This window comes from Lissotriton vulgaris, chromosome 2_2 (assembly GCF_964263255.1).
Source record: "Lissotriton vulgaris chromosome 2_2, aLisVul1.2, whole genome shotgun sequence".
In the NCBI taxonomy this organism is placed as follows: domain Eukaryota; kingdom Metazoa; phylum Chordata; class Amphibia; order Caudata; family Salamandridae; genus Lissotriton; species Lissotriton vulgaris.
In genome coordinates, this window is record NC_141688.1 from 1,527,348 (window position 1) to 1,552,850 (window position 25,503).

Below are 25,503 nucleotides of genomic sequence, written 5' to 3' on the forward strand. Positions count from 1 at the left end.
TGGACAAAATTCAACATCTCACAAGCTGAAAAATGTGCTTTAGTTAATCTCAAAAAGGACACGTCAGTTATAATAAAACAGGCGGACAAGGGAGGATCGATTGTCGTATGGGACACTGAGAAATACATAGGAGAAGTGATGAGTCAACTCAATAACCCTAGGTGCTACAGGAAAATAGGTAAGAACCCCACTACAGAATTGCAACAACAACTCAACCCAATCTTGGAGAAAGGCTTGGCTGAGGGAATAATTGGGAAGACAGAGTTTGAATATCTCAAATGTAATACTCCACGAATACCCTTATTTTACGTCTTACCAAAAATTCACAAAGACATAAATGCCCCCCCCGGAAGACCAATCGTCTCCGGTTGTGAGTCACTATTTGAACCAGTGTCCAAGTTTGTAGATTTTTTCTTGAAACCTTTTATGTCTGAAGTAAAATCATTCCTCCGAGATACGACTGATTTTATCAATAAACTTCCTACCATTCCGTTTGAACAAAATGAGGATTTCTTAGTAACAATGGATGTTTGTTCACTGTACACCCAGATCCCCCAGAGTGACGGTCTGGATGCAATTCAGTTTTACTTAGACCAACGACCCAGACCTACTAGAGTACCAACAGAGTTCATCATGCAACTAGCAACATTGGCACTGAAGAAAAATTATTTCAACTTCAACTGAGAATTTTTCTATCAGACAAGTGGTGTAGCCATGGGGTGTCCTTTCGCCCCAGAATTAGCTGTACTATTTATGTCATTATACGAAGAGAGATTTGTCTACCAGTCAAATCCATTCGTTGAAAAAATTACTAGTTGGAGTCGATACATTGACGACGTCTTTCTAACTTGGAGAGGGACCGAAGAAGACCTAAAGGAATTTCACGTGTGGCTCAACTCAAGAACAGAGGAAATCAAATTCAGCATGAACTTCTCCAAAGTAAAAATGTCATTCCTCGACGTCGAGGTATACCCAACAGATGAAGGCTTGGTGACGACACTACACAAAAAACTGACAGACAGAAACAAGGCTTTACATTTTAATAGTATTCACCCGCGGAATTTGAAAGAAAACCTCCCATTCGGACAGTATTTGCGGATTAAGAGAAACTGCCATTTCAAAGATGAATATATGTTCCACGCTGCGAACCTGACAGACAATTTAGTGCTAAGAGGCTACCCCATAAAATTACTGAGAAGAACAATGAAGAGAGTATGGTGGATTCCTCGAGATACACTACTAATCAAAAAGGCAAAACCAACTCTCAACAGGATAGTATGCGTCTCCACATTTTGTCCTAACTCCAATCTATATAAAAAAAACATCTTACAAAATTGGCATCTGGTGGAAAATGTTGACGAGACACTGAAAGAGAAGCCATTATTTGCCTTTAAAAAGGATCAAAGCGTTGCCAACCACTTAGTTCGAGCAGCAATAAAGCAGAACACACCAACAATTGGCACCATGCTAGGACTGCCACCAATCCAAGGACATCACAAATGCGGGTCCTGCATTTGTTGTGCAAGTACAGAAGAAGGATGTCTGTTCCAACATAAGCAAATTTTCTGGAAACACGAGAAATTCACGAACTGTAAATCAAGGTACGTCATATACTGCATAAAATGCCCTTGCGACAAGTTGTACATCGGCAAAACAAGTCAGGAGGTGAGATGCCGCATTACCCAACATAAATCATGGATAAAAAAGAATGTGACAACTGCCCCACTTGTTAACCATTGGACGAATCACGAGCACACATTAGATGATCTAAAATGGACAGTGATCGCGAAAATTGAAAAAGACCCCAGAGGTGGTGACATTGAAGAGAAACTATCACGCAATGAAGCCATGCTTATAGTCAAGTTCAATACGGCGACAAATGGTCTTAATGAACTCTCCGAGATTTACCGTTTGTAAACACTACAAGACGTTATACTGTAGATCTAATAATGAACATGAAAACATCCCCATTCGGGTTGCGGTCTCCTGTGCAGACCGTGAGCCCGGTTACACATAGTCCAATTCAACGGAAACGCACATCGTCTCCATGACGACGGACAATCAAACTACAATCCCCACAATTCTCTGAACCAGGAAGTGAGTAAAACTAGGACACACGAGATCAGGAACACCGACTGGATGGTGCCGGCAGCTGCATTCACTGACAGAGACCAAAGAGCGTGGACCCCCCGATATACTCAGCGTACAAGAACCAAACAGGTAAATTAAAACGCCGTGGTAGACTAGAACCACAAGACGAATGATTTTAAAACTGGAGACCTGACATTAGTCTCCCCCTCCTTTCAGGAAACCAAAAAAGAACCGTTTCACCGTGCTATCCGGGAAACAGTACCCGACTTACTCCCACGCTACGACAAAAGTAAGTTGCCCCCTTTTCAACCACAGCGGCTACCGCCACCAGCATACAAACCACCGTACCCTGACAAGTCCTTCCATTTCCTCTAGATCTCCACTTCCATCCGAATTTGTGACAACAAGGATTTTGTTAAATCGCGGCATGCGTAAAACTATGTGAGTATTCACGTATGAATGTGTCAATCAAGAGAGTGCAAGCGCTTTTTTGGAATTAGAGGCTAAAAGAGGCTCTATTTTTGTTACAGTTTCAACCACAAAAGAGAACCCAGCAACTGAGAGGTAGGATTAGTTTTTCCATACCCCACTGTAGCGTTGAGAGGCATGGTCTTGTCCCCATGGTTGACCCAATCTTGTTCTCCATTCACAGGCACATGGTCCTGATGAGATTTCCCCACAACAAGGGGTCATCGAAACGCGTAGACCTTCTCTACCCAGCATTAGGAATTTCCGATTGACTCTCAAGCATATCAAAACTCTTTATTTGCTGATTTCCAATGCTACGTTTTCTAAATTTTGATGTTGTAAATATTTTTGTATAATGGTTATATGTGTGTATATATCAATGTGTTGTTCTGTATGAATGTCGAATGCAAGTTGAGAGTTTGTTGCAAAAAACATTGTCTTTTTGTTTGTTGAATTTATGTTCTTTGACATGTTACGTGGAGCTAAACAAGTGTTGTTTGTATTCAAATGAAAAAATTGCTCATTGATATGATATTTGTGATGCAAAAATAATAAAACTCATTGGATTCATTCCGGATAAAACATTTCCCGAGAGTTACTGTTTGAGTCAGTGATTCGAGTGATCACTCTTGATCCAAGTTTAAGTAGTGTGGCAATATTGGTACTGCTTTTGGTTTATAGTGGATTTAATAGAGGCACTAGCCCTAGAATTTACAGATTTGTAAATTTGGGTCCAGGACAATATTAAAATCTCCTACCCAAATTATCGGGTCATTCAAGTCTGCTAGATGGTTACGTATCTTATTCAGATAGTAAGGGTCATCTGAGTTTGGACCATAATAACCGACCAGGGTATATGGGCAGCCATCCAGCAGAGCCTTTACTATGAGCCATCTGCCGCTTTTGTCCTCCCAATACTCCACAATTTGAGCTTTGGCCTGTCTTTTAAAGATAAAAAGTACACCCCTGATATTTGCTGATTGATCAGTTGACACAAAGATGTCAATCCATTTCTCTTTCTTTAGGAGGTCTACCGTTTCGATTTTGAGGAGATGTGACTCCTGTATGACAATGGCCTGGGAATCTTTTAGGTATTGAACATTTTTTCTTCTCCTTCCCCCAGTGTGCAGGCCATTGACGTTCCAGGATAAAAAATGCATCTTTGTCATAGCATCAAAGTTGTCACTCCCCTCCCCACCTCCACAGAGAGCCATATTTCTCTGTTATTGTGTCTCCCTGAGTCACTTCTGGAGCGGAAAATTAGAAAAATCATTTGGTGATCGGAACTAAGTAGTTTTAGAAAATATTGCGGGCTCAGCCCCATGAGGATTTTTACCATTTTTATCCCTTCCACCCCGTGCAAACCCCACCCCCCTCCCCTGGAAAACCCTTCCCTACCTACACTGGACTGATGCATTTCCAGATTAGCGCCCTCCAGCGCCCTCGCCCTCCTCCCCACCCCCAATTCTGCTACATGTTAAGTAGTGCTTAATTCATTACATATCTCTATTCTAGTCCCTTAAATACCTACTTGCTCACTCAAAAATAAGGACACCACAAAAACCACTACAAATACTCCCTTTTTTAAAAAGGTGTTGTGTTTTGAAAGGAAGAGTAAAATGAAATAAATTATTTGAGACCAAAATGACAAAAATCCAATAAAAAAACCGGAGATATACAATTTCAAACTTCATGGTAAAAATAGTGTCTAGAAGCACAAAGCACCAACTATAGTTATCTGGTCGCACCAGGATGGGTAAAGGTTATAATTGCAGACCGACTGCTATTAAGCGCAATTAGGATACAGGCACTTTGGGCCAGATGTAGGTCCACAATTACCGGTCGGTAACGGCCGATTTCGGTAAATCCCAAATGCAGGTAGCACTGTTTACAGTGCTACAGGCCTTCAGAATTCGGTATTTTACCACCCAATACAATTGGGTGGTAAAATACCGAATGCAGGTGTACATGCACATCTGTGCATGTACACCTGTGCCATGTGACACACAGACATGCCCTTAGGGCATGTATGTGTGCCACATGTCACACAAGCCTGTACTTGGGGTGCTAGAGGGTGTCAAAGTGACACCCCCTACACCCTTGCTGGATTCGGTATTTACCGATTCGGTAAATACTGAATCGGTATTTCCCATTGATTCCTATTGGCTTCAAGGCCCATAGGAATCAATGGGCAATACCGATTCGGTATTTACCGAATCGGTAAATACCGAATCATACCGATTCGGTAATTCTGAAATAAGAATTACCTACATCTGCCCCCTTCCTATTTACCGACTCTTAAATACCGAATCTGTATTATTTGGTATTATTCTGTATTTAAGAGTCGGTAAATAGGAATTACCTACATTTAGCCCTAAGTTAGGACTGCTGAACGAATGTCCTTAAATCCTGGTTGCAGAGCGATGCAAGATCCCACGTCAAGGATGCATCACATAGTGGTGGTTCCAAGGAAACTGAGGGCTGCAATGCGAGGTCCTGCGTGGCAGATACGTTGCACCCCGTCTGTTCCGAGGAAGCTGTGTAGCAGTGATATGCAGTGCTGCATCATCCTGAAGGATAGCGTTGACGAGGGGCGACAGATCTGTATCAAGGATGCGTACTGCAGCAGCAGCTCCAAGGATATTATGGTATGCGATGCAAGGGAAGAAGAATTGCGAGGAAATTATTTGTGCTGCATCGGTTCGGCTCACAGGACCACAGCTGGGCTGGCAGAGCACCTTCATACCATGTCCAAGGGTATAGAACTGGAGTGGCACCACTTGGGGGGGAGGGGTAGGACTCACAGGAGACCGAGTCTAGGTCCGGGTGCAAGTAGGTTGGAGCCTTTGCCTTCACATAGGCTCTGTTCAGGTGGCCAGCCAACTACCTCTTGGAGTCACTCTGATGATGGTCCTGATCTCAACATCCCAGTCTAGTCCTTTCACTCAGGCAGCAGGGCAGAAGAGCAGCAGTGCAGTCCTTCAGAGTCTTCCATAGCACCAGAGGTGAACTGAAGAGTTGGGTTTGAGGGTCCACTATTTATACCTAGTTTCTACACCCAGAAGTGTGTGATTTCCTGCCACCTGTCCTGGCCCTACTTTGTCTGCAGTTACATAACACTACGGTCGTAACCCTTTGGGAGTGTGCTGGTCAGAGTCTTTGTGATGTGAAGTGTGGGAGGTGACAGCTCCTCCCTCTCATCAAGTCAGAGATGGCGCATCCTGTCAACATCTAGTTCCCATTGTCTCCTGTCAGAGAGCAGTACACAAAGATCAACGGCCAGCTACACCTAGTCATGTGACAGAGAATACAGGCTATTGGTATCAAAAGGGTGATGAAAAAAATTCCCACCTTTGTAAAAGTGGCATTTTCAGACTTAAATTCCAACTTTACCATGAAATAGGGCATTCAATTACAGTTCTTTAGACATCAAACTCGAAATTGAGATTCCTACCTGCTCCTAATTGAAAGTTATCACTTATTAAATGTAATAATGTAACTCAATATTATCTTATGGGAAAGGCAGACTTTACAGTAAAGAAAAACAAATATAAGAGTTTTTCACTACCAGGACATGTGAAAGGGTAAAAGTGCATGTCCAACATTTTGAATACACTGCACCCTGCACTATGGGTTGTTCAGGGCCTTCCCTAGGGGTACTTTATATGTATTCAAAATTATGTTTTTGACCTGGCAAAAAGTATATTTTGCCTGGTCGAAATAGCAGTGCAAACTGCACCCACAGATTGCAATGGCAGACCTGAGACATGTTTAAAAATCTTCTTAAGTTGGTAGCACAAAGAATGCTACAAGTCCACTAGAACCATTTCGCTTACAGTCCATGGGTACATGTAGTACAACTTAACTATGGAAATGGAGTGAATATTTCAAAATGGTATGTCAGAATGGGGTCTTGAAGCTAGTGCAGTCGATATTAGGCTTAGAAGGTCAATACCGTGAGGAAATGGTGAGGTGCATCATTTCAGTGTTTTATTCCTTCCTAGTAGGGCTGGAGGAATTTATTGTGCCCAAAAACAAAACAATAAAGAAGAAATTAGTAAAGTGTATATTTTATTTTATATGCAAAACAGATTTCATTGTGCTTAATATTTTTTCATTTATTACAAATATCAGTACATTTCCGATGATCAAATGTGAGTAGTATAGCATGGTACTAACCCTGATGAAATGCTGAAGCTCTTTTGCGACAGGTGACAGTTGCACAATTTCCATTCAGTGCTAATTTCACATGCATGGGTTAAAAGGGTTCTTGTTATGTTTAGTTACAATAAGTATGCACATGGATAACAGAATGTCACAAGTTCAGGCCAATCACAATGGAGCACAGGCTAGACACAGGACTGAGTTTGGCCCATTGAGGATTGTACCTTATATCCTTGTGTTGCTTCGCAAGGCTTTGCGTCGTACAGTATTGGTTTCGATGAAGCTGTACGGCAAGACTTAGGTTCGTTCAGCATTCATTCCGATGAAGCTTTGTGGGACTTTATATTGCTTGCGTTGGATCCGATTAATCTTTCAGGTGTGTAGTGAGTCTTTGCAGGGCTTTGCATCGCTTTATGCTAACTTTGATGGAACATTCAGTAAGGCAGGAGGAGTCCTCTCTGATGCCAGCCTAGGATCCAGGACCAGGGTAGACACATTGAGTATCAGGAACACAATCTAGCAGGGACCAGCAGTTGCAGGTAGGTCTCTCGAGCTTGCTGTGCCTCCATAGCTCAGAAGAGATTAACAGGTGTTTATTGTGTTGAGAAGTTGGGTGGAAAGGAAGAGTGGGTTTTGATTTTGATGGAAGTTTTAAAAGAGGCAAGCGATGTGTAAATGCAGGAGGAGAGTATCATATTGTGTTCTGAATTGAATCTGTGCCTGATTCATGCTTCTTTCTTATTTGCTGGGGCAACAAGCACATCAAGGGTCAGCTGGATGGGAGGTAGCAGGAGGGCAGTGATCAGAGGGAGTAGCGCTACAAGGGTGAATATGGATCAAAGCCATTGCCTTAAATACTGGATTACATTTTGTAATATTCAGTATTGCTGTGAGGTTAAAAAGTACTTTCTCTTCTAAACTGACAAGCACTAGACTGGAAATTGAAATTGTTGTATCTCTTGATTGAGTGTTGAGTTTTAGGCACAAGCCCACCACACTACTTTCTGGAGAAACCTATGACTGCTCTCCATTACTGCTCTGAGAGTCAAGTGCAGAAAGTGTTTCCCTTGCCCGGTTTTCAGTGCCATAGTAGGACAGACTACAGGACACCAGTTTTAAAGTATCTCATCCACCACAGTTGTGGTCAGTAGCCCCTTTTTGCCCTCTGAACCAGTGCTTAATTCGGAAAAAAATAAGCGCTGGGGTCCTCATCAAGAGGCCATTGCAGCTTGTGCTACTCATTGCCCCTATATGTGCCGCCAATGATAGAATCAATACAACACACCGTACAAATATAACATTTCAGACCATTTCAGACTCCAAAGCTACAAAATGGCGTAGGCAACAGATATTAGTTATTTTTAATGTTAATTAGAAATAATATGCAACTGTTGTTTTGTTCATCTGTAATTTAGATAAACAGTATAGACAGTCATAAGTGGCGGTGTTGACAATTAAGTTCCGGTGCCAAGCACTGGAACCCACCTGCTCAAATTAAGCACTGCTCCGAATCCCTTGAGCGGGCTATGATAAATGAGATGCAGTGTGTGATTGAGGAAGGAGGGGTGTGGATCACAGCAACCCTGGCAAAAAATGCTCAAGCCTCCCTGCTACCGTTGTCTCTTCATGCTATTTCTCTTTCTACATCTGTACATTCTGTCCCTCGCCTTCTCTGCTTTCTCTCGTCACTCCCTTTAATAATTTTCTCTCTACCTTCCACCTCCCTTCCTTCCTCCTTTTCATTCTCTGTCTATTGAGAAGCCTCACTGAGTCTGCTGTAGTTAACCCCTGGGAACTGGGGAAAGTGACAGAAGTACCAGAAGCAGCCTTGGGCCAGATGGGGAAATGCCCAGTGGAATAAAAAGCCTGTCTGGCCCCAATGTGGATGCCTATGTGTCGACCACATAGCTGACTTGGGATGCATAGTTGTTCAGTAAATCTGTGAGTCAGTTCTGTGACCGAAAGAACAACTTGCGGTACCAGTTAAATGCCTGGGATTTAGTTGGTCTGTCCAGGAAAATATGGCTACCATGGCTGTAGTAGTTAGGGGAGGCACACTGAAGTAGTGATGGAATTACCTCGGTAATGACAAACTACCACTGTAGTTGTTCTTTTGGCGTATATTCGGGGTTTAATGGTAGCCATGTCCAGATGCCGTGTTGGACAAACTCAGGCAGGTTAGTTATTACCTTAGTAGTCCGTATGGACTATGAATAGAAACAGTAATGGAGCAATTTCCAGCAGGAGTGTATTGTGATGCAGTGTTGGGGAAGGGGCAGAGCAGCTCCAAACAGGATTGTGATAGTCCAGTGGTACATGTATTTAATCAGGGAGTGACACAGGCACTAGCCTTTAGAAGTTGTTAATATAGATATGTTACCTCTTCAGTGACGTCTTCTGCTTTGGACAAGAGTTTCTGGCATTAGGCCTTTCCAGGTCCAAACAGAGGACATGCCCTTAACCTATTGCTCTCTACTTGGACACTCGTTTTGGATGCCCTAGGAGAAGGTGTAGTGTGTGCGATCACATGAATGCCAAACCTCAGCATGTGATAGGATGCCTTTCATCCACTTGGGACTGAGGTGAGAGAAGGAGGGGGAATGGGTGGGATTCAGAGCCCTTCACAGGGGACAAGTCGTAAAAAAATAGTGGGGGGATGCTGTCACTGGAAGTGACATCACAACAGTAAGTGATGTTACGAAAGATGCCGAGCTCCTCGTCCCAGACAGGCCTAAGAGTGAAGTCCAGCTGTTTGGCAGGGGGGACGGTCCCCCTCCCCCCCCGCCCCCCGGAAAAATAAGTGGGGGGACGGCGTCCCCCCGCGTGGTACCCCGACTCGAGCCCTGGCCCTTCATGAAGAGAAGGAAGAAAACATGAGAAGGTAGGCAGAATAAACAATGGATGCAAGGCAAAGTCTTACACTAACGACACAATCTGATATTATAAAAGACAACAAGAACACAAGTGGGCACAATCTGCAATTGTGCTGAGACATTTACACATACAAGAAGTGCTAGTTCTTTAAGTTAATTCGTAACTTTGCTCCTTCTTACATCGGATAGTTTCATTTGATGATCATTGTGGCCTTAAAGAGATTTAGCTCGGATTTTGCATGCTTTTTCAGAACTAATAAAATTTGACACCCTTACTGCTAACTGTTGGCGAAGCCCACAAATACATGTGCAATAAATCAGCCAATAGGAACCAATAGCCATTAAACATTCTTGACTTACCCCAAAGGAGATATAGGCACCAAGCACACTGCCAGCGATGGTTCCAAAGCCCCCGGTCATCACTGCATGGACTTCTGAGTTTGTCATTTCTGCTAAATATGGACGGATCAGTAGAGGTGCCTCTGTCTGAGTAAGCAAAATATGAAAATGGTGAAAGAACTGGTCACAAATAACTGAGATCTTTTGCAAATCCTTTCGTAAATTAACACACCAGATCCATTTGCCCGAACCTGTTACAACTTCCTACATTTGTGTGTCGGTTTGCACCGCATCCCAGCAAAAATAGAAAGACAAAATATAACTTAGAGAGCGCTGTCAGTTTGCGACAGGAGAAAATAATAGCTTTGCATTATCCAATTCACAGAATTAATGACAGATTTAGATTGCCAAAGCTATCTCTATTCATACGACACAACGACACTGAACATATGCCACTAACGTTCCCTACCCAAACCGGTATGATGTATGACTCTTAGAAGTAACAGTCAGTAGAGCATAGCCAAAAAGTAAACCTATGTCTAATTCCCAAACCCTAGGATAAAATATGCATTTTGATTTGAACTTCATGAATAAAATATTTTCGGGGATAGCTTGTTTCTTTTACCAGCATTATGAAAACTGATGTACTTGGTCTCTTTGCCACATTATTTTCTGCACTTACTCATGAACCTTTTCTGTGTACATTATTATACGTTGTTACAAAGTTTATGGTATAAAATTTTCCGACTTCAGCAGAATGGAAGACCAAGGGTCAGATTTGAATGTCAGGCGGAGAGAGTGAACTTTCGCTCTGACCGTCATATTTTGATCACGGCAGTTGAAGGGAAAACCCTAAGGAATTTCAGCTCTTCTTCCGACGGGCTCAATAGGAGCGGAATGGCAATCCTTTCAATGACGGCGGAGCCAGGCTTGGATCTGCTGTTGGGATTACGATGCCTGTTTCTGACAGACTTTCCATGTCCGCCTATCCGACATGAAAAGGTTGTCGGAAAGTGACATTTGGGGCCCCTGGCAGGGTCCTCGTCCCCCCTGGCCCTCTGCTTAGGGGCCTAGGGGGACCTGTAGTGCCCCTGAAAATTCCATTTCTCAATGGGTGCTTGTAATACGGGTGGTTTCCGCCCATTACACAAGCTCCAATACAGAAATGGGACTTTGCGATCACAACCATGTGGGGTCGCATTGTAATCAGGTAAGTGTAACCGCTGACCTATGGTCGAACGGTTTCCTCACTGAAACGGTGTTGGGCAGAGGCAACTCCGTCCAACATGTAGTGTAGTTCCTATATTCCCAATAGGCTTTGCGCATTGGAATAATATATCCTATAGATGTGACGTAGGACTTATGTCTACTAGGTCTCTATCGAATATATTAGACTTAATTGTGAGTGCCAGCTAGCTCAGATGTCACTAGAAACGTTCTCGAATGAACAAGAAGGGATTCGTTTCTGACAACCGCATAAACATGACAACTTTGTTTCCCCAAGATAAAACTGATCTTCAGAGTCGTGGAAACAATAGATAGATATTTTATTCAGTCAATCGTGCATGCTTCGTTTCACCAGAGGTGCAGAGAAATAGAGAGATGGACATTTTTAATAAAAAGTATTTATTGAACAGTCTTCTATCTCATACAGAAGAAATGAATTGCTACAATCCTAAGACTGGCTGTAAAAGAATAATATGTACAGCAAGAATAGTATTATAAAATAATACTATAAAAGCATGGTATGGTTTCTAAGCCATAAAATACATACATAAATAAATAAAGACTAAAAGTACTCAACTGGTGCTTCTAAAATACTCATACCCCTTTGTACCTAACCTAAGTCTAGTACGAGGGAGGAAGTAAGTGTGGTGTAGCATAAGTTTGGTACTCTTTTGCCAAGAATCTATCCAAGATTTCTCTTAGGGTCTAATCAGCTCCGTACCTTGGTTTAGAATGAAGGAGGTCTGGTATCTCTCTGTCTCAGGACTCTATTTCCCAACACCCCCCAAGGGGAGCTTGGAAACACAGTAGCTGGATTTCTCAGCAAGAGAAATGACAGCGTCTCTCTTAGTGCATCTGCTGGAGGGTCGGCTTCCTTCGGCACTTGCTGTAGAGAGATGCTTCGGACAAGTAGATAGTCGAACTGCTCCAAACCACTGTGTGTTTGCTTGGGCAAGTGTGGCATATTTATGCATTGAAGGAGCCGAGTTTGACGTAAAGGTGGACGAATAACGTAATCATAGAGTCTCAGTTCTTTGAAAACTCCATGAGTTCTTGGACAAATCAATATTCAAGCAAGGGGAAGTCCCTAACTGCTGAAGCAGAGTTTTCCAAGATTTCGTTGTGGATTTTCGGAACTAGTGGAAGTAGCCATGCCGTATTTGGACTGCATGGGCTATGTCTAAATATGGTTATGATTTCTATGCCTACATAAGGACAAGGTTCTCTATACCCATATAAGGGCATGAATCGGGAAAATTACACTAGGGTCCTAAAATGCTATACAACACCCACTCCACTTTATTATGTTCGGCATTACTAAAATTAAGCACTAAAACATATGTAAAGCATGTGTTTACAATCCCACCCAAAAATACATACAATTCTTTTGAAAATGGTTGTACACATAAAATGAGGATTTGTACTGTACGCATTCAAAAGTAATTATTTCAATTCAAGCATAAAGTATGATATTGGCAATGCTAACTGAATGAATCATAACATTTACATTTACGAAATGGCTCTAAATAAAGAAAATAAAGGTCGAGACCATCCAATAGCAGAATGTATATACTGTTTTGGTTTGTTGATAAGTTCAATATTGTTTATAGGAAGTATTCAAAGAAGTCTTGTTCTCTAAGAATAGTTCTACTTTAAGCTGATTACCATGTGCCACAGTTCAATTTTGGAAAAAAGTCAAATCAAATCAAAGAAAAATAGAATTTCTAACTTAGAAGTTTTTTGTTTTGAAAAACGAAGGTCGAATTCAAAGTTGATAGAACGCCGTGTGCTAATTTCAAAAGTTATTCTCGATGTCAGGAGAAAACATTAAATCTTCTAAGCTGGCAAAGAAATCTTCTACCACAGTAGGTGAAAGTTGAACCACTTCATTAAGAAGATCAATCATACACAGATTAGAAGCATTGCCGCCAGCGTCAGCCGCATTAGCAGTGTTCGCAGTAGATGGTACCTGTGTGCCTGTTGGTCCGCGTATCTCACCCTCAGCTGGAATTGCCGGTGAGACCTCAATGAATACCGTCACCAGGATTGGTAGCCGTTGGGGACAACACAATGCATGAGCCATTACCGAACCAAGCAAAGCGTCAACATCCGTTGGCAGTGCTGATGGAAGTGTCAGACAAATATCTAGAGCATTCCTCTCCACAAAGCAGGCATCGGAGAACAGGTCAGATGCAATCTTGCGAGATTGGTCTGAAGGACAGGAACCACGTGGTATACAGATCTCTCAAACGAGCCAAGCCAAGAATCTGTGTAATGCGCTCACGATACTGGATTGCCAAAAGAGTGTTCTCCATGGTAATCTGGGTATCGCTGGTGACTGGACTTGCCATATCGGAGCAGAAGGAACAAAAATAGAATCCCTGCTACGAGTCCCAAAATGAGAGGCAGGCCGCCGAACACAGAGTGCACGAAGTTTGGAAAAATGTCTAGGACTGCTTCAAACTGTGCTAACAGTCCTGAAAAATTCATCTTAAATACATGTACAATACCACTGATATCAGACATGTTTAAGATACGACCTAACATTTCCGCGAAATGTATGGGGCAGTTTATTGATAATAAGGCATGTATCTCTGCAAATGATCTTGCAACTTGCAGACCATACGTCTCTCTGGACGAGGTCAGTGGCACAGTTTTTTATAAAAGAATGGATTTCATTCTGCTTAAATTATCAATTTGTATAGAAGAGATGTTCAGTGAAGGCCATAGCGGTGACTCCCTGTCTGTCTTAGTTTTAGGAAACAATACTTGCATACAGTAAGTGACCATGGCTGACACACTAACTAGATAGGCTATTCCTGGCATCATTCCACAACAGCTGTGATCATTCAACATTATGTAGCTCTCATTGGAAAGCTGTCTAAAAATTGGATCTATCACTGCTGTCGGGGAACCCTGCAGGTGTCAGGATAAGTTGGTCGAAGAACCATCGCAGGCTAAATGTAAATTAATACCCTGACATAGAAGTGTACTGCTCAATGTGGTTTTGCAATTTTTACCACTAAGAAATACCTCCTTTTCTCCACTCCAAACTTTGTGTGAGTATGATAAATCCCAGGTCGACTTTATGTATTCCTTACCCAACCTTTCATACAGGCCTGCTGGTATGTGTTTTAAGCAATACTGAAACTTGAAAATCATCACTGGTATTGTGATGGTGCCATGTATTATCTATTCCATGGCTGGTTTCTCAGAAAAGGTTCCTGGTAATCTTTCCAGTTTTTTATGCTCTGCACCGTATAGTCTGCTCCCTTCTGTGCCAAAGGGATTTGTTTAAATCCAGTAAACAATGACGTGGTCTTGATTAGACGCCAAGGCACATAGCCTGAACAAAGGTTTTGTAACTTCCAGCCTAGCAGCATTAAAGAACGTAATTGAGACTGTCCATCTTGTAACATGAGCAAGTCCTGTTCCATTATGTCTATGGCGAGGATACAATGCTGTCCAAAGAATAAATTCTGGATGACAGAGTTGTTAACCCATTGTCAACTACAGAGAGTGCTTTCTCTAAATGAATACAATCAATTTCTCGTACTCATTCTGCAGTTTCCATTTGCGTGACTTTCCATGCTTCATTATAAGCAGCGAACATACTGGCGTATATGAAACGTTTATGACGTTGTTTGCAAGGTCCTAGTAATAATTCTCTCAAATCAATGCCATCTTTAACCACATCAATGCTAAGGTAATTTTCACCCGGTGCTCATATTTTTGAAATCCCATTGTTCATGACGAGCTCTGCTCATCATGAGTACACAACCAGTGTACTGCATGACGAGCTGAGCTCGTCATGAGCAGCGAAGGGGTTAAGTAAAGTTAAGTGTTGTTTTATATCTGGGAGTGCGGATTTTTGTAGCCACTCAAGGCACAGTTTTCCTACACTGTAAGTTTTTATTATCCCTGGATGTTGTCTCTGGACATTTCTTGGGTCAGGCCTAGTTACTGTAAACCCTTGTGTCTTGTTCAGGAATCTATCTTGACAGTTATTCGTGTCTGTGGGCCAGATTAACCATTTATTCCAATCAGGATTAGTTCTGTTTTGTTGTAAAATATACTTTATGTCTACCTCCTCATCTGTAGTTCCATTACTATCACGTGTGGGCTTGGGTATGGATGGTTTGAAGTGTTTTATCTTAGCAAGGTCAAGACAAGATGTCTGTTTAACAGTTTCATTTAAAAACAATATTTTTTCTGGGATGATGCAGGCTCTAAATAAGGCTTCTAAACCTTGCACCTGCCAATATTTTGTGCCCCAGACAGTTTTTGTCTCAATGTTGTCTTTCCCAAAGTCAAAGCCTAATATGGACAATCGAGCATAAAAGGCCACAGAACAAATTTGCTTATTATTAGTCAACATACTTTTCATTCCTGTCTTAACATTTTTTTAGTGAAATGTTTCTGGATTTGTGACATTAAACCTGAGAAGTATGGAAACTTTTCATTTGAGCTACCCTTTGGTGGCGTCGGACAATGTTTCCATTGATTATAAGTGAAAACATTTCTAGGGTTTGCAGATTTGTGCAAATAATGGTGACCATAATGATTAAAACAATACATTTCTTCGTAATCTGATGAACCTTCTAAGCATTCATGCTTTGTAAATTTTGCTGACATTTCTAAGTCTGCCATCATGTTATTAACAGTCTCAAAGTTTGAATCATCAGGAAATGTACTGGGTGAAACAAGCAAACCTTAAATTGGTGTGGAATCTTCAGCAGCTCTACCGGACCATAAATGTCATAATCAGTTCTGTCCCATGCTATACCACCTGGCAGGGGAACGGCTGTGATGTTTACTGACAGCAGGTCTCTTTGCTCACGATGAAATGATTTGTGTGGCTTCAGGAGCAAGTTGATGTTCTTACTTGCTGTGTCCATTTTACTATATTTTCCATCTATCAGCTTTCCCAAACTTAAAACAAGAATGAGCCAAAGTAGGAGAAAAGGTACACCTAACACAATCCAAAATTCACCCCATAGTGAAACCAGATATGTATTTGCAAGGTGGTGAAAAAGTTCTGTTACTTTTTCCTTGAAAGTTTTGTTTGCTGGCGTTGTTTCTGGCTCACTTGGATCCTCAGAAAAAGTATCAAACTTTATGAAATAGCCAGAGTCAATTGTTGGTATTGAATCCGGATTATTCGAAATCGCTGGAGCTGCTTGGTCCCTTGACATATTAGTATAGTCAGATGCTACATCATTGTAGACGGGAGTTTCTTGACGAACTGTTATTTGGGTGTCAAGAGGTACAAGTTCCATGGCTTTATTGCATAGTCCTTCTTTTCTCACTGCAGATTCTTCAAAGGTAATGAGTCTTTCAGTTTGAACCTCTTGGATAGTAGCAAGATTTTGTCTTCTGCTACACCTTGGAGTCCACTGGGCCTACTACTTATGATCGGCCACATGGTGTGGGTTTACCAGGTCAATTGATACGAACTGGTTCTCCTTTCTTCCGGCAAGGGGCGGCAGTAACACTGTTCTTAATCCGTGGATTGCTAAAACAGGTATTGGTTTTCTGTAAGAAGGCCCAAATTCCTTCTTATTCGCTATTTTCTCTCTGACCAGATCGCCAATATTTGGAATCCGGAAAGGTCTTGCTGGGACAGGTGTTTTTTCTTCAGTGGTTGTTGGCTTCTGTATGGTGTTGTTTAGACTTCTTCTTATTTCATTTAAGTCCAGCAAAACAGCCAAACAGTCTTTGACATCAAAGGGATTTTGTTCTACCACTGAAGTATGACGATCCAGGTCTTCGACTATCATTCTGGTACCAAAAGGGATTTCATATGGAGTGATTCCACCCAGAGAATTTATTGGCATATTGTTAAGACTACGTTGGACACTTATTAGATGTTTGACCCACCCATCACCTAAGCCTAATACCCTAGCTGTTATAGATTGCTTTATGTCACAGTTTTTTCGTTCCACAACCAAATTTCCCTCAGGATGGAATGGACTAGACTACTGCAATGCAACGCCCAAGCTGGCCATGGCCTCCTCGTAAGCTCTAGAGCTAAACGCAGGACTCTGGTCAGAATGTAGCATGCTGATTGCGTATGTGCTAATAAAGACTCACAAATCCTTTATAACAGTTCGAGCATGAGCTGAGCGCTGAGGCCACATCCAAATGAATCTTGTCCTAATAGTTGTGGGACCACTTTTGTCCATAGGGACTTCTGAGCGTGGATAGTCTAATGCTATCTAACAATGGTGTCTGTACTGGGCTGGCTACACTGTAGTTAATTCTAAATTCGTAAATGTGGGCATTCATCCCTGGCCACCAGTACATCTCTTTTAACTCTAGGAAAAAGTTCGAGATCCCCTGATGTATCAGACCCTCTCCCATATATGCTTCTTGAATCACTAATAAAGTGTGTTAAAAAGAAAAATGTGCTTCTTGAATCAAAGCACCTCTCCAATTCCTGTTTGGAGTTACCCTATCCCCCACTCCAGGGATTCAAGCAAAGGAAACGGAGTTGGCATCAATTATGTATGAATATTCGAGTGGATGGTTTAGAGGTAACGCTGCACCGCTGCCTTTGCTCGGGGCATTGACAGCTAGCATTGTTTCGCCATCTATTTGTGTTTTTGATTGAGTGATTGCAGCTACGGAAGCCGTTTGCACAGCAGCCTTTGCGGCTTCATCAGCCAATTAATTACCTGCAACGTGAACGCCATCACGCTGATGACGCAGTGTATGGATCACGTGAGTCTTTTGTAGTTCTTTCTGTAACAGAACTACTTGTTACCAAAGCACCTTATGCTTTTATTGTGCCACCTTTTGCATTTTTGAAACCGGTTTGAATGCAATTCTGCAAGTGTTCATTGTAAGATTGGAAGCAGTAATAGGAATCGCACACTATGAGTGTGGGGAATTCGCGATCAGTATTTTCAAGCGCCATCTTGAAAGCCTGTAGTTCAGCTCACTGTACAGTCTCCGAGAGATTGAGTTTCTGTGACCATAGGTCTGAATTTACCATTGCGCCAACGACCTTTAACAATCACGCACGCAGCACTTTAAAGTTGTTTTCCCCCAATTGCGGGCTGTGCTGATCCGTCAGTATAAATTATACATCCGTAATGTTCTAAAGGCAGAATCTCAGTGGGCAGAGTACATTCTTGTTCGTATTGTAGAAATTCTTGAGTTTTCAAGTAGGGGTCAAAAACGTATTCAACGACTGTTGCAGCAGGAGAATTAACCCATTGTATCCATCTTGGATGTAAAGCATTTACATTTAGAATGCTCGCTTTTGTCACTACCTCTAAGGCAGGTACAGAGGTAACGACCTTAATGCATTATCCCTGCGCGAGGGCTCTTTCTTCTGCTACTGCTGTTTGAACCGCTGTCAGAATTTTTTCTGTTGAAGTGAATTTCATTTCAGCTTGTGTGTATAAGTGTGATTTGTAAGCTATTGGTACCTTTTCACCTTCATTAAAAGTTTGGTATGTGAATTTGCATCTCCCTGGGATGATTCGGATGACAACGATGCATTCGTTTACGCTTGTCTGTAAATGTGTTGTTGCTAACATGTCTGGTTGCACTGAACGCAAAATTTCTGTGTGTTTTTCAGTCCAATTAGAAGGTCTGAAATCAGGTTTGATTAATTCGTAGACAGGTTTAACTCTTTCTGCGTAATTTAGAATTTAAGTTCTTCCGAAATTCAGGAAGCCTAGAACTGACTGTAGGTTTTTCAGTGTTTTTGGAGGTTGCAGCAGTGCACATTTTTCTAAAAAGTTTGCTGCTAGGCTTTTTCCTTCACTTGAAAGTTCGTATCTTAGGAATATGACATTGAGGTGGGCAATTCTTGATTTCTTAAAATTTAATTTGTACCCTTCAGAGGCAAAGACAAGTGTTATGGTGTTCACCCTGTTCAAGTGCTTGTCTAAATCATCATCTGTAAGATAGATGTCATCGACATAAGATAATGCCTCATCATCATACGTTTGTAGTAACTCTGTTATTTTGGCTGAAAATAACCCCAGACTATTCTTGAATCCCTGGGGGAGATAACAGAACTGACACTGTGTCTCCATAATTGAGAAAGCGATCAAATACCTGCTTTCAGGTGCGATATTTTGACAGAAGAAACCGTTTGAATTTTTTTTTAAAACAATATTGACAGAATGACAAATAAAAAATACAGACAAATAAATAAAAATGAATAAAGAAAATAAATGTCAGGTGATGCAATACGTTTTCCTTCACATGGGTTCTTATGCAAATACAGAATCACATGTTCAATGTTTCACACTTGGATCATAAGGATTCCTGCGCCTCTTTTTCCGGACATGGCGTCAGTGGTTCGCAAATCTCTCCTCGTGACCATTCCACGCCCCCCAGTTCTCCCCCCATTTCTCGGGCAACCCCTAGCCACATATATTGATTTCTCCCTAAACATATACCAGTCCAGATCTTCGGCCCACTTAGAGACTCGGGGCGGCCGACCTGCACCCCAAAGCTGGGCAAAATTTTGTTTAGCCACCATATACGCCAGTATCACTCATTGCTTCCGATATACATTCTAATCTGTAGGTTCCCATACACTCAACAAACACCTCCGAGCCTCTGCCCGTATCTCCCCACCCAGCACCTCTTTTAGTTCATCATTTATCTTCGCCCAAATTGTCTATCTCACCTCACAGTGCCAGAGAATACGCATAAAGGTGCCAATCTCTCCACAATCTCTTCTACATACTCCACTCCCCCCTTGCCCTATTCGCACCAGCAGAGGTTCGGTTATATATGACCCATGCTGTATCTTCAGTTGCACCAGCCGGAGCCTCATCTGAATCGCCACCACTTTCAGGGAGGAAACTGCCTCCACCCAATCTTCATCATCTAATTCCAGACCACCTGCGCATCACTGTGTTCTAATTCGCCCCAACGGGCTCTTCATATTGTTTATCAGCTTTCTATATATCAGAGAAATAGTTTTCTCTGGATTGTGCCCATCTAGCACACGGTCCTCGAGAGGCGACGCCTCCGGGAGCACCGTGCCTCTAGGTATGTGAGTTGGGAGAGCATATCTCCCCTGCCGATATTGGAAGTGTTCGTTATTATGCAAACTATACTGCTCTTGAAGCGATTCGAATGTGTGCATCGTGTCTCCTCCCCAAACATCCTTTATCTGAGTGATCCCAATGAGATCCCATTTGTCGGACACCTTGGTTTTCTACAGGCTCCCTAGTTTCTCAGAATTAAACAGAGGTGTAGCCAACGTCAATTTGCCTTCCCAACCAAAATATTGATTGGCTATGTGCCACTCCCGTACCGTATGCGTGGTTGTGCCATACAGAGCAAACTTCCCGGTTTGGCATATAGAGATCTATCCAACATTCCACCCGGAGCCTGTCCATGGTCCATGGCATAACCTGGAACCCCCGAGGGCCGTAGACGATATGGTTCACAGCAGTCAGCTGTGAAGCCCAATAGTACTTTCTCAAATCCGGGAGTCCAATACCACCGTCATACCACGGTAAAGTCAATTTAATGAATGATATTTGAGGTCGACCCTCCCAAAGGAGCTGCCTTTGAAGAGTCTCAATCTCTCCAAAATAGGAGGCCGGTACCAGGTCCATCGAATTCTGCAGGGCATATAGGAACCGGGGCAGAGCCATCATCTTAAAGAGAGCGGCCCTTCCAAGCAATGACAGTGGAAGGGTCCTCCAAAGCTCCACGTCCCTCTTACATCTATGTAACGGGGAAGCCAAATTGTTAGCATATCGTAACTGTGAGTCAAGCGTTATATAAATACCTAGATATTTGAAACCGACTGTCTCAATCTGGTTTGGGCACGCCTGCGGGATCCCCGGCGGGTCACCCACTAGGACAAAAAGCACCAACTTAGACCAGTTGATTGCAAATCCTGAGTATCTACCAAAAATGGCAAGCACATCCAAGAAATTCCCCAGGGACTCTCTGGGTTTAGTAAGATAGAGCAAAACATCATCTGCAAAAAGTGAGATCTTATCTTCCCATTCTGGTGTCCACCGCAAGCCATGTATCGATCTATCCCATCTGACCCAGACCGCCAATGGCTCCATTGCAAGGGCAAAGAGCAGCGGGGATAGCGGGCATCGCTGTCTCGTGCGCCTCTCCAACGCGAAGTCAGTCGACCTACAGTTGTTGACAACCACCCTGGCCAGGGGATTTCTCATATAATAGTCGCACCCAACCAATGAACTCACTACCCAGACCCACCTTTGCCAACACTGCAAACAGATAATTCCATTCGACCTTGTCAAATGCCATAGTGGCGTCTATGGACACCAAGACCATTGGCTCATGTATATTCGAGGAGCCCCCAAGGACACCATGCAGCCTCTGCAGATTCAGCGCCGTATTGCAACGCGCCATGAAACCAGATTGATCTGGATGCACCAAGCTTGTGATTACTTTTACCAACTGAGTAGCAAGTAGCTTTTCCAGAATTTTAGGCTCTGCATTAAGGAGCGAGATAGGCCAATATGAGGAACATTGTGTCTTAGGCTTACCCACTTTGTGTATGACCACTATATTTGCCACTCGTTGGTCATAGGAGAGCTGGCCCTTTTCCTTACTCTCCAGAAACATGGCTCGAACATGTGGGACGATCATATTGGCATTTAACTTACACAACTCAATCGGTATCCCATTAGGGCCAGTCTCCTTACTGGACTTCATCTGTCTTATAGCCTGCGCCACCTCATCATCAGAGAACGGAGAGTCCAAATAGCACCTATCTTCCTCCGACTGCCTCGGCATAATTATATCTCGTATCATTTTGCTATTTTCTTCCTCAGTAAATCCACAGTCAGCGGTATAAACCTTCTTATAGTACTCCGAAAAAGGGTCCGCCACAGCTTGTGGTTCTATAACTTTATCTGACTCCGATCTGTCCAACTCCGGTACCAGCCTCGATGCCCACTCCCCATGCTCGAGCCACGTGATCAACTTACCAGCTTTTTCATCATATTCATATATGCAGCTCTGTTCGGCATTATTTTGAGCAATCGCTCTATCTCTTACTAGAGCTTTGTATTCTTCCTGCCGGAGTTTCAAAAGGTGGAGGTCAGCTGTCGTGCATGACCTAGCAACCCTCTCTTCCAAAGCTATGACTTCAGCCTCTTTCTGATTTACCTCCGCCTGCCTTTTCTTCTTTTTCCCCGCTACCAGAGACAGGACCTCACCCCTTGCAACTGTTTTGTAGGCTTCCCAGAGGGACTGTGCTGAATTAACTGTCCCCAGATTTTCCTGGAAATAACGTTCCGACATCCGGAGCACCTGTTTTTTTGATGGCCGGGTCTTTTAACTGCCAAGCACTAATGGGGCTATCCTACCAGCCGCCAGTCGTCCAAGCGTGAGGTGTAACCACAGTGGAGAATGGTCAGAAATACCCCTGCCAAGATATCGCGCTTCTTGAATCATAGCAGCCATTGCTGCCGGCAACATTATATGTAGTCTAGCCTAGACAAACTGTTGTGTGCTGCTGATATGTGAGAGAAATGTGTCTGCATTGGGTTGCGAACTCACCAGCTATCTACTAATCCCAGAATCTCAAGGAAGTCTGGGAGCCATCTCTGCGACTGTCTAAGCACCGGTGGTGGGCGACGGTCAAGCTCTCCATCTAGTACGGCATTAAAGTCGCTCCCCAAGACTAAACTACCAAGAGGTAGTGTAAAAAAGACTGAGCTCAAATCTCGGAAAGTATCAGACTGAAGGCCCGGCGGCACATATATAGATAGGAAGGTGAAGGTCGTACCTCCCACAGCCGACCTCAATACTCCTGCATATCTGCCCCGCTGATCCAGCTAGGTGGCGTGCACTGACAAGGGAAAGGAATTTTTAACCAAAATCTCTACTCCCCTAGAACCAGTGGTGAATACGGCGTGTACCACCAACTTATACTCCCTTTATGTAGGGTCATGCATCTATTACCCAGTAGGTGCGTCTCCTGCAATAGTACTACATCCGGGAAGTGTCTCCTAATAAGTTGACTAACCATCCCTCTCTTGATATTGTCACCCAGACCATTCACATTCCAACTCAGTACTTTCATCCCCAACCTTTGATAATTCTGTGCCATCTAACCCATACACAATCATAGCGTTGTCACCTGATACAAAAAGGAAAATAAAAAGTAAAATTCCTGAACCAAAACTTTAGACTACCCCATTCCCCTCCCATCCGCCCTGCACCCCTGCATATGGCAAAAGCCCATCCCTAACTAGCAGAGTGCCTGTCACCCCAAACAAACAACGTCTATGCTAGTAAATCTAGTAAATGAGGGGGATGGCAGCATCCCGGACCCCCCCTGTGACCCCACATTAAAAAAAAACAAAATTTTCCGCCTAAGCTCCAAAAAGTGAAAGTTCAGTTCCACGCTCGCCAGTAAGTCCTTGTCAGGCCGCCTGCCAAACAATAACCCGGTACCTGAAAATCCATGGAGTGTTCACGTAATGAGGCCTGGACTCATTCTGTTCTGCGTCTGCTGCCTCCTTGTCTCGACCCCGAAACTCCAAGCCACCAGTGGGACGGCTATCAATCCAGTCGGTTATCAAAAAACCATGCCTTTCCCTCTGCCTCCACCCTCAGACATGCCGGGAACATCATGGCATACTTTCACCCCTTATCACGCAACTTTTTCTTGACCGCCAGAAAATTCCGGCGATGCTTCTGGACCAGTTGAGTAAAAACAGGGAAGAATGAGAGCGTAGCATTCTCATACCGGAGGGATTCTTCCTGACGGGCAGCCTGGAGGATAGCGTTGCTATCTCTAAAGTTGAGCACCCTAGCGATCATAGGGCGCGGAGGAGCTCCAGGCCGCTGTCTCCCACCCGGGACCCTGTGAGCACGTTCAATAGTGAAAAAATTTCCGATTCCCTTGGGCTTGAGATGCTTGGGGATTAGCTCTTCCACAAACAAGTTGGGAGCAGACTTTCTGCCTTCTCAAGAACTCCTAAGATTCGGACCCTCCCTTCATATTCCTCAAGCTTGCGCTCCACCTGGTCGTGGGATGATTTAAGGGCGCTCACCTCCTGCTGCAGCTGGGCGACATCGTCCACCAAGCTGGCAGTTTTGATGTCTAAGGACTTGACCTTTTCATTGGCTTTGGTCAAATCTACACAAATAAGGTAAATTTAAATGGAGACAGCATTGAGCTTAGAGTCCAATGCCACCATTTGTTGCCCCAGAGAAGATTTGATACCCTCAATTGCCACCATGACATCTGACAACGATAGCTCTGCCCCGCCAGAGTCTCCACCGCCGGCTGCGCAGTGTCTATTTTCAGATGGGGAGCCCCTTCGCATTGTCTAACGGTCGAGTATATTCGTCTGCACTGGTTTTAGCTCCTTTGACTCCCTGGACGAGTGTCTCTCACCATCTATTTTAGTCGCCATAATTTAAGTTGCACCCGTCTCCTGAGAGCTGCTATCCAGAGGGGGGGGAACCGCCAACCAGATACTTCAGTCCTGCTTGGGGCCCATGCACAGGACTGCTGGGTCCCCAGGAATAGTCCGGCAAGAACCACCAGAAAAAAGCGGGGGGAACCCCCAGGTCAGCACGCAGTCCCTCAGATCACCATGACGCAGTTCACCCCCACGCAATATTGCTCCACTTCTTAACCTCTGTCCAGGCTCCGCTCGAGTCTCACAAGTCGTCCGGTGGTCCCACCCCCAGCCCACTTCACCCCAGCGCTTCCCACTCCTCATGCGCCGGTGGCGGGGAAGGGGGGGGCTCCTGCTCCACTAGCCCACAGACTCTGCAGTGCGTGGTGCCCAGGATTCCACAGTCGCCAGGAGTCTCATGGCGTCACTCTGGGCCTCATCCACACGCTCAGTGTCTCCAGTCAGGAGCCCGATGGGGACCCCTTTTCACAGATCTCCTGTATATATCTCCTGTATAGTGGCAGCAAACATATCCTCAAAGTCCCCCCATGCCACTTCACACATCCATCGTCCCGTGTGGCTCCAACAATGCCTTCCGATGCCGCAAATCAAAAGTGCACGGGAAGGATCAATTCCTACCGTCCCCCACCGCCCCTGGATGGATCGCGTCTGGGCATTCCCAATCTTCCTGCGCCCGTTGGATCTTCTCTTGGGCTCTGATATTCTGCCTAGGTACCAACAGTGTGATGGGGTGGGGGGCCCTCACACCGTCGCCCGCTTCACACACCCCTCCAACGCTCACCTCCCGCGCTTCTCGGGGATGCTGGCCTACCCGGGTGGACCCGACTGGCGAGTTCTGGCTTGGGTCCCCGCTATTGCTAAACTCCGAGGTGGCCTCCAGTCCACTCATGCCCCCGGTTTCAATCACGGAGCAGGCCACGAGTCATCGCGTTCAT

The 25,503-nt window shown here is 43.8% G+C and overlaps 1 protein-coding gene across 1 annotated transcript in view; it reads right to left on the reverse strand.

The window, feature by feature from the left end:
• LOC147728922 (sodium/nucleoside cotransporter 2-like) overlaps positions 1-25,503 on the reverse strand; it is a 475,735-nt gene that overhangs the window by 143,733 nt on the left and 306,499 nt on the right. Inside the window, exon 11 of the mRNA XM_086959167.1 lies at positions 9,957-10,082. Within this exon, the coding sequence (XP_086815293.1) occupies positions 9,957-10,082 (126 nt within the window). The remainder of the gene's footprint in view (positions 1-9,956; positions 10,083-25,503) is intronic.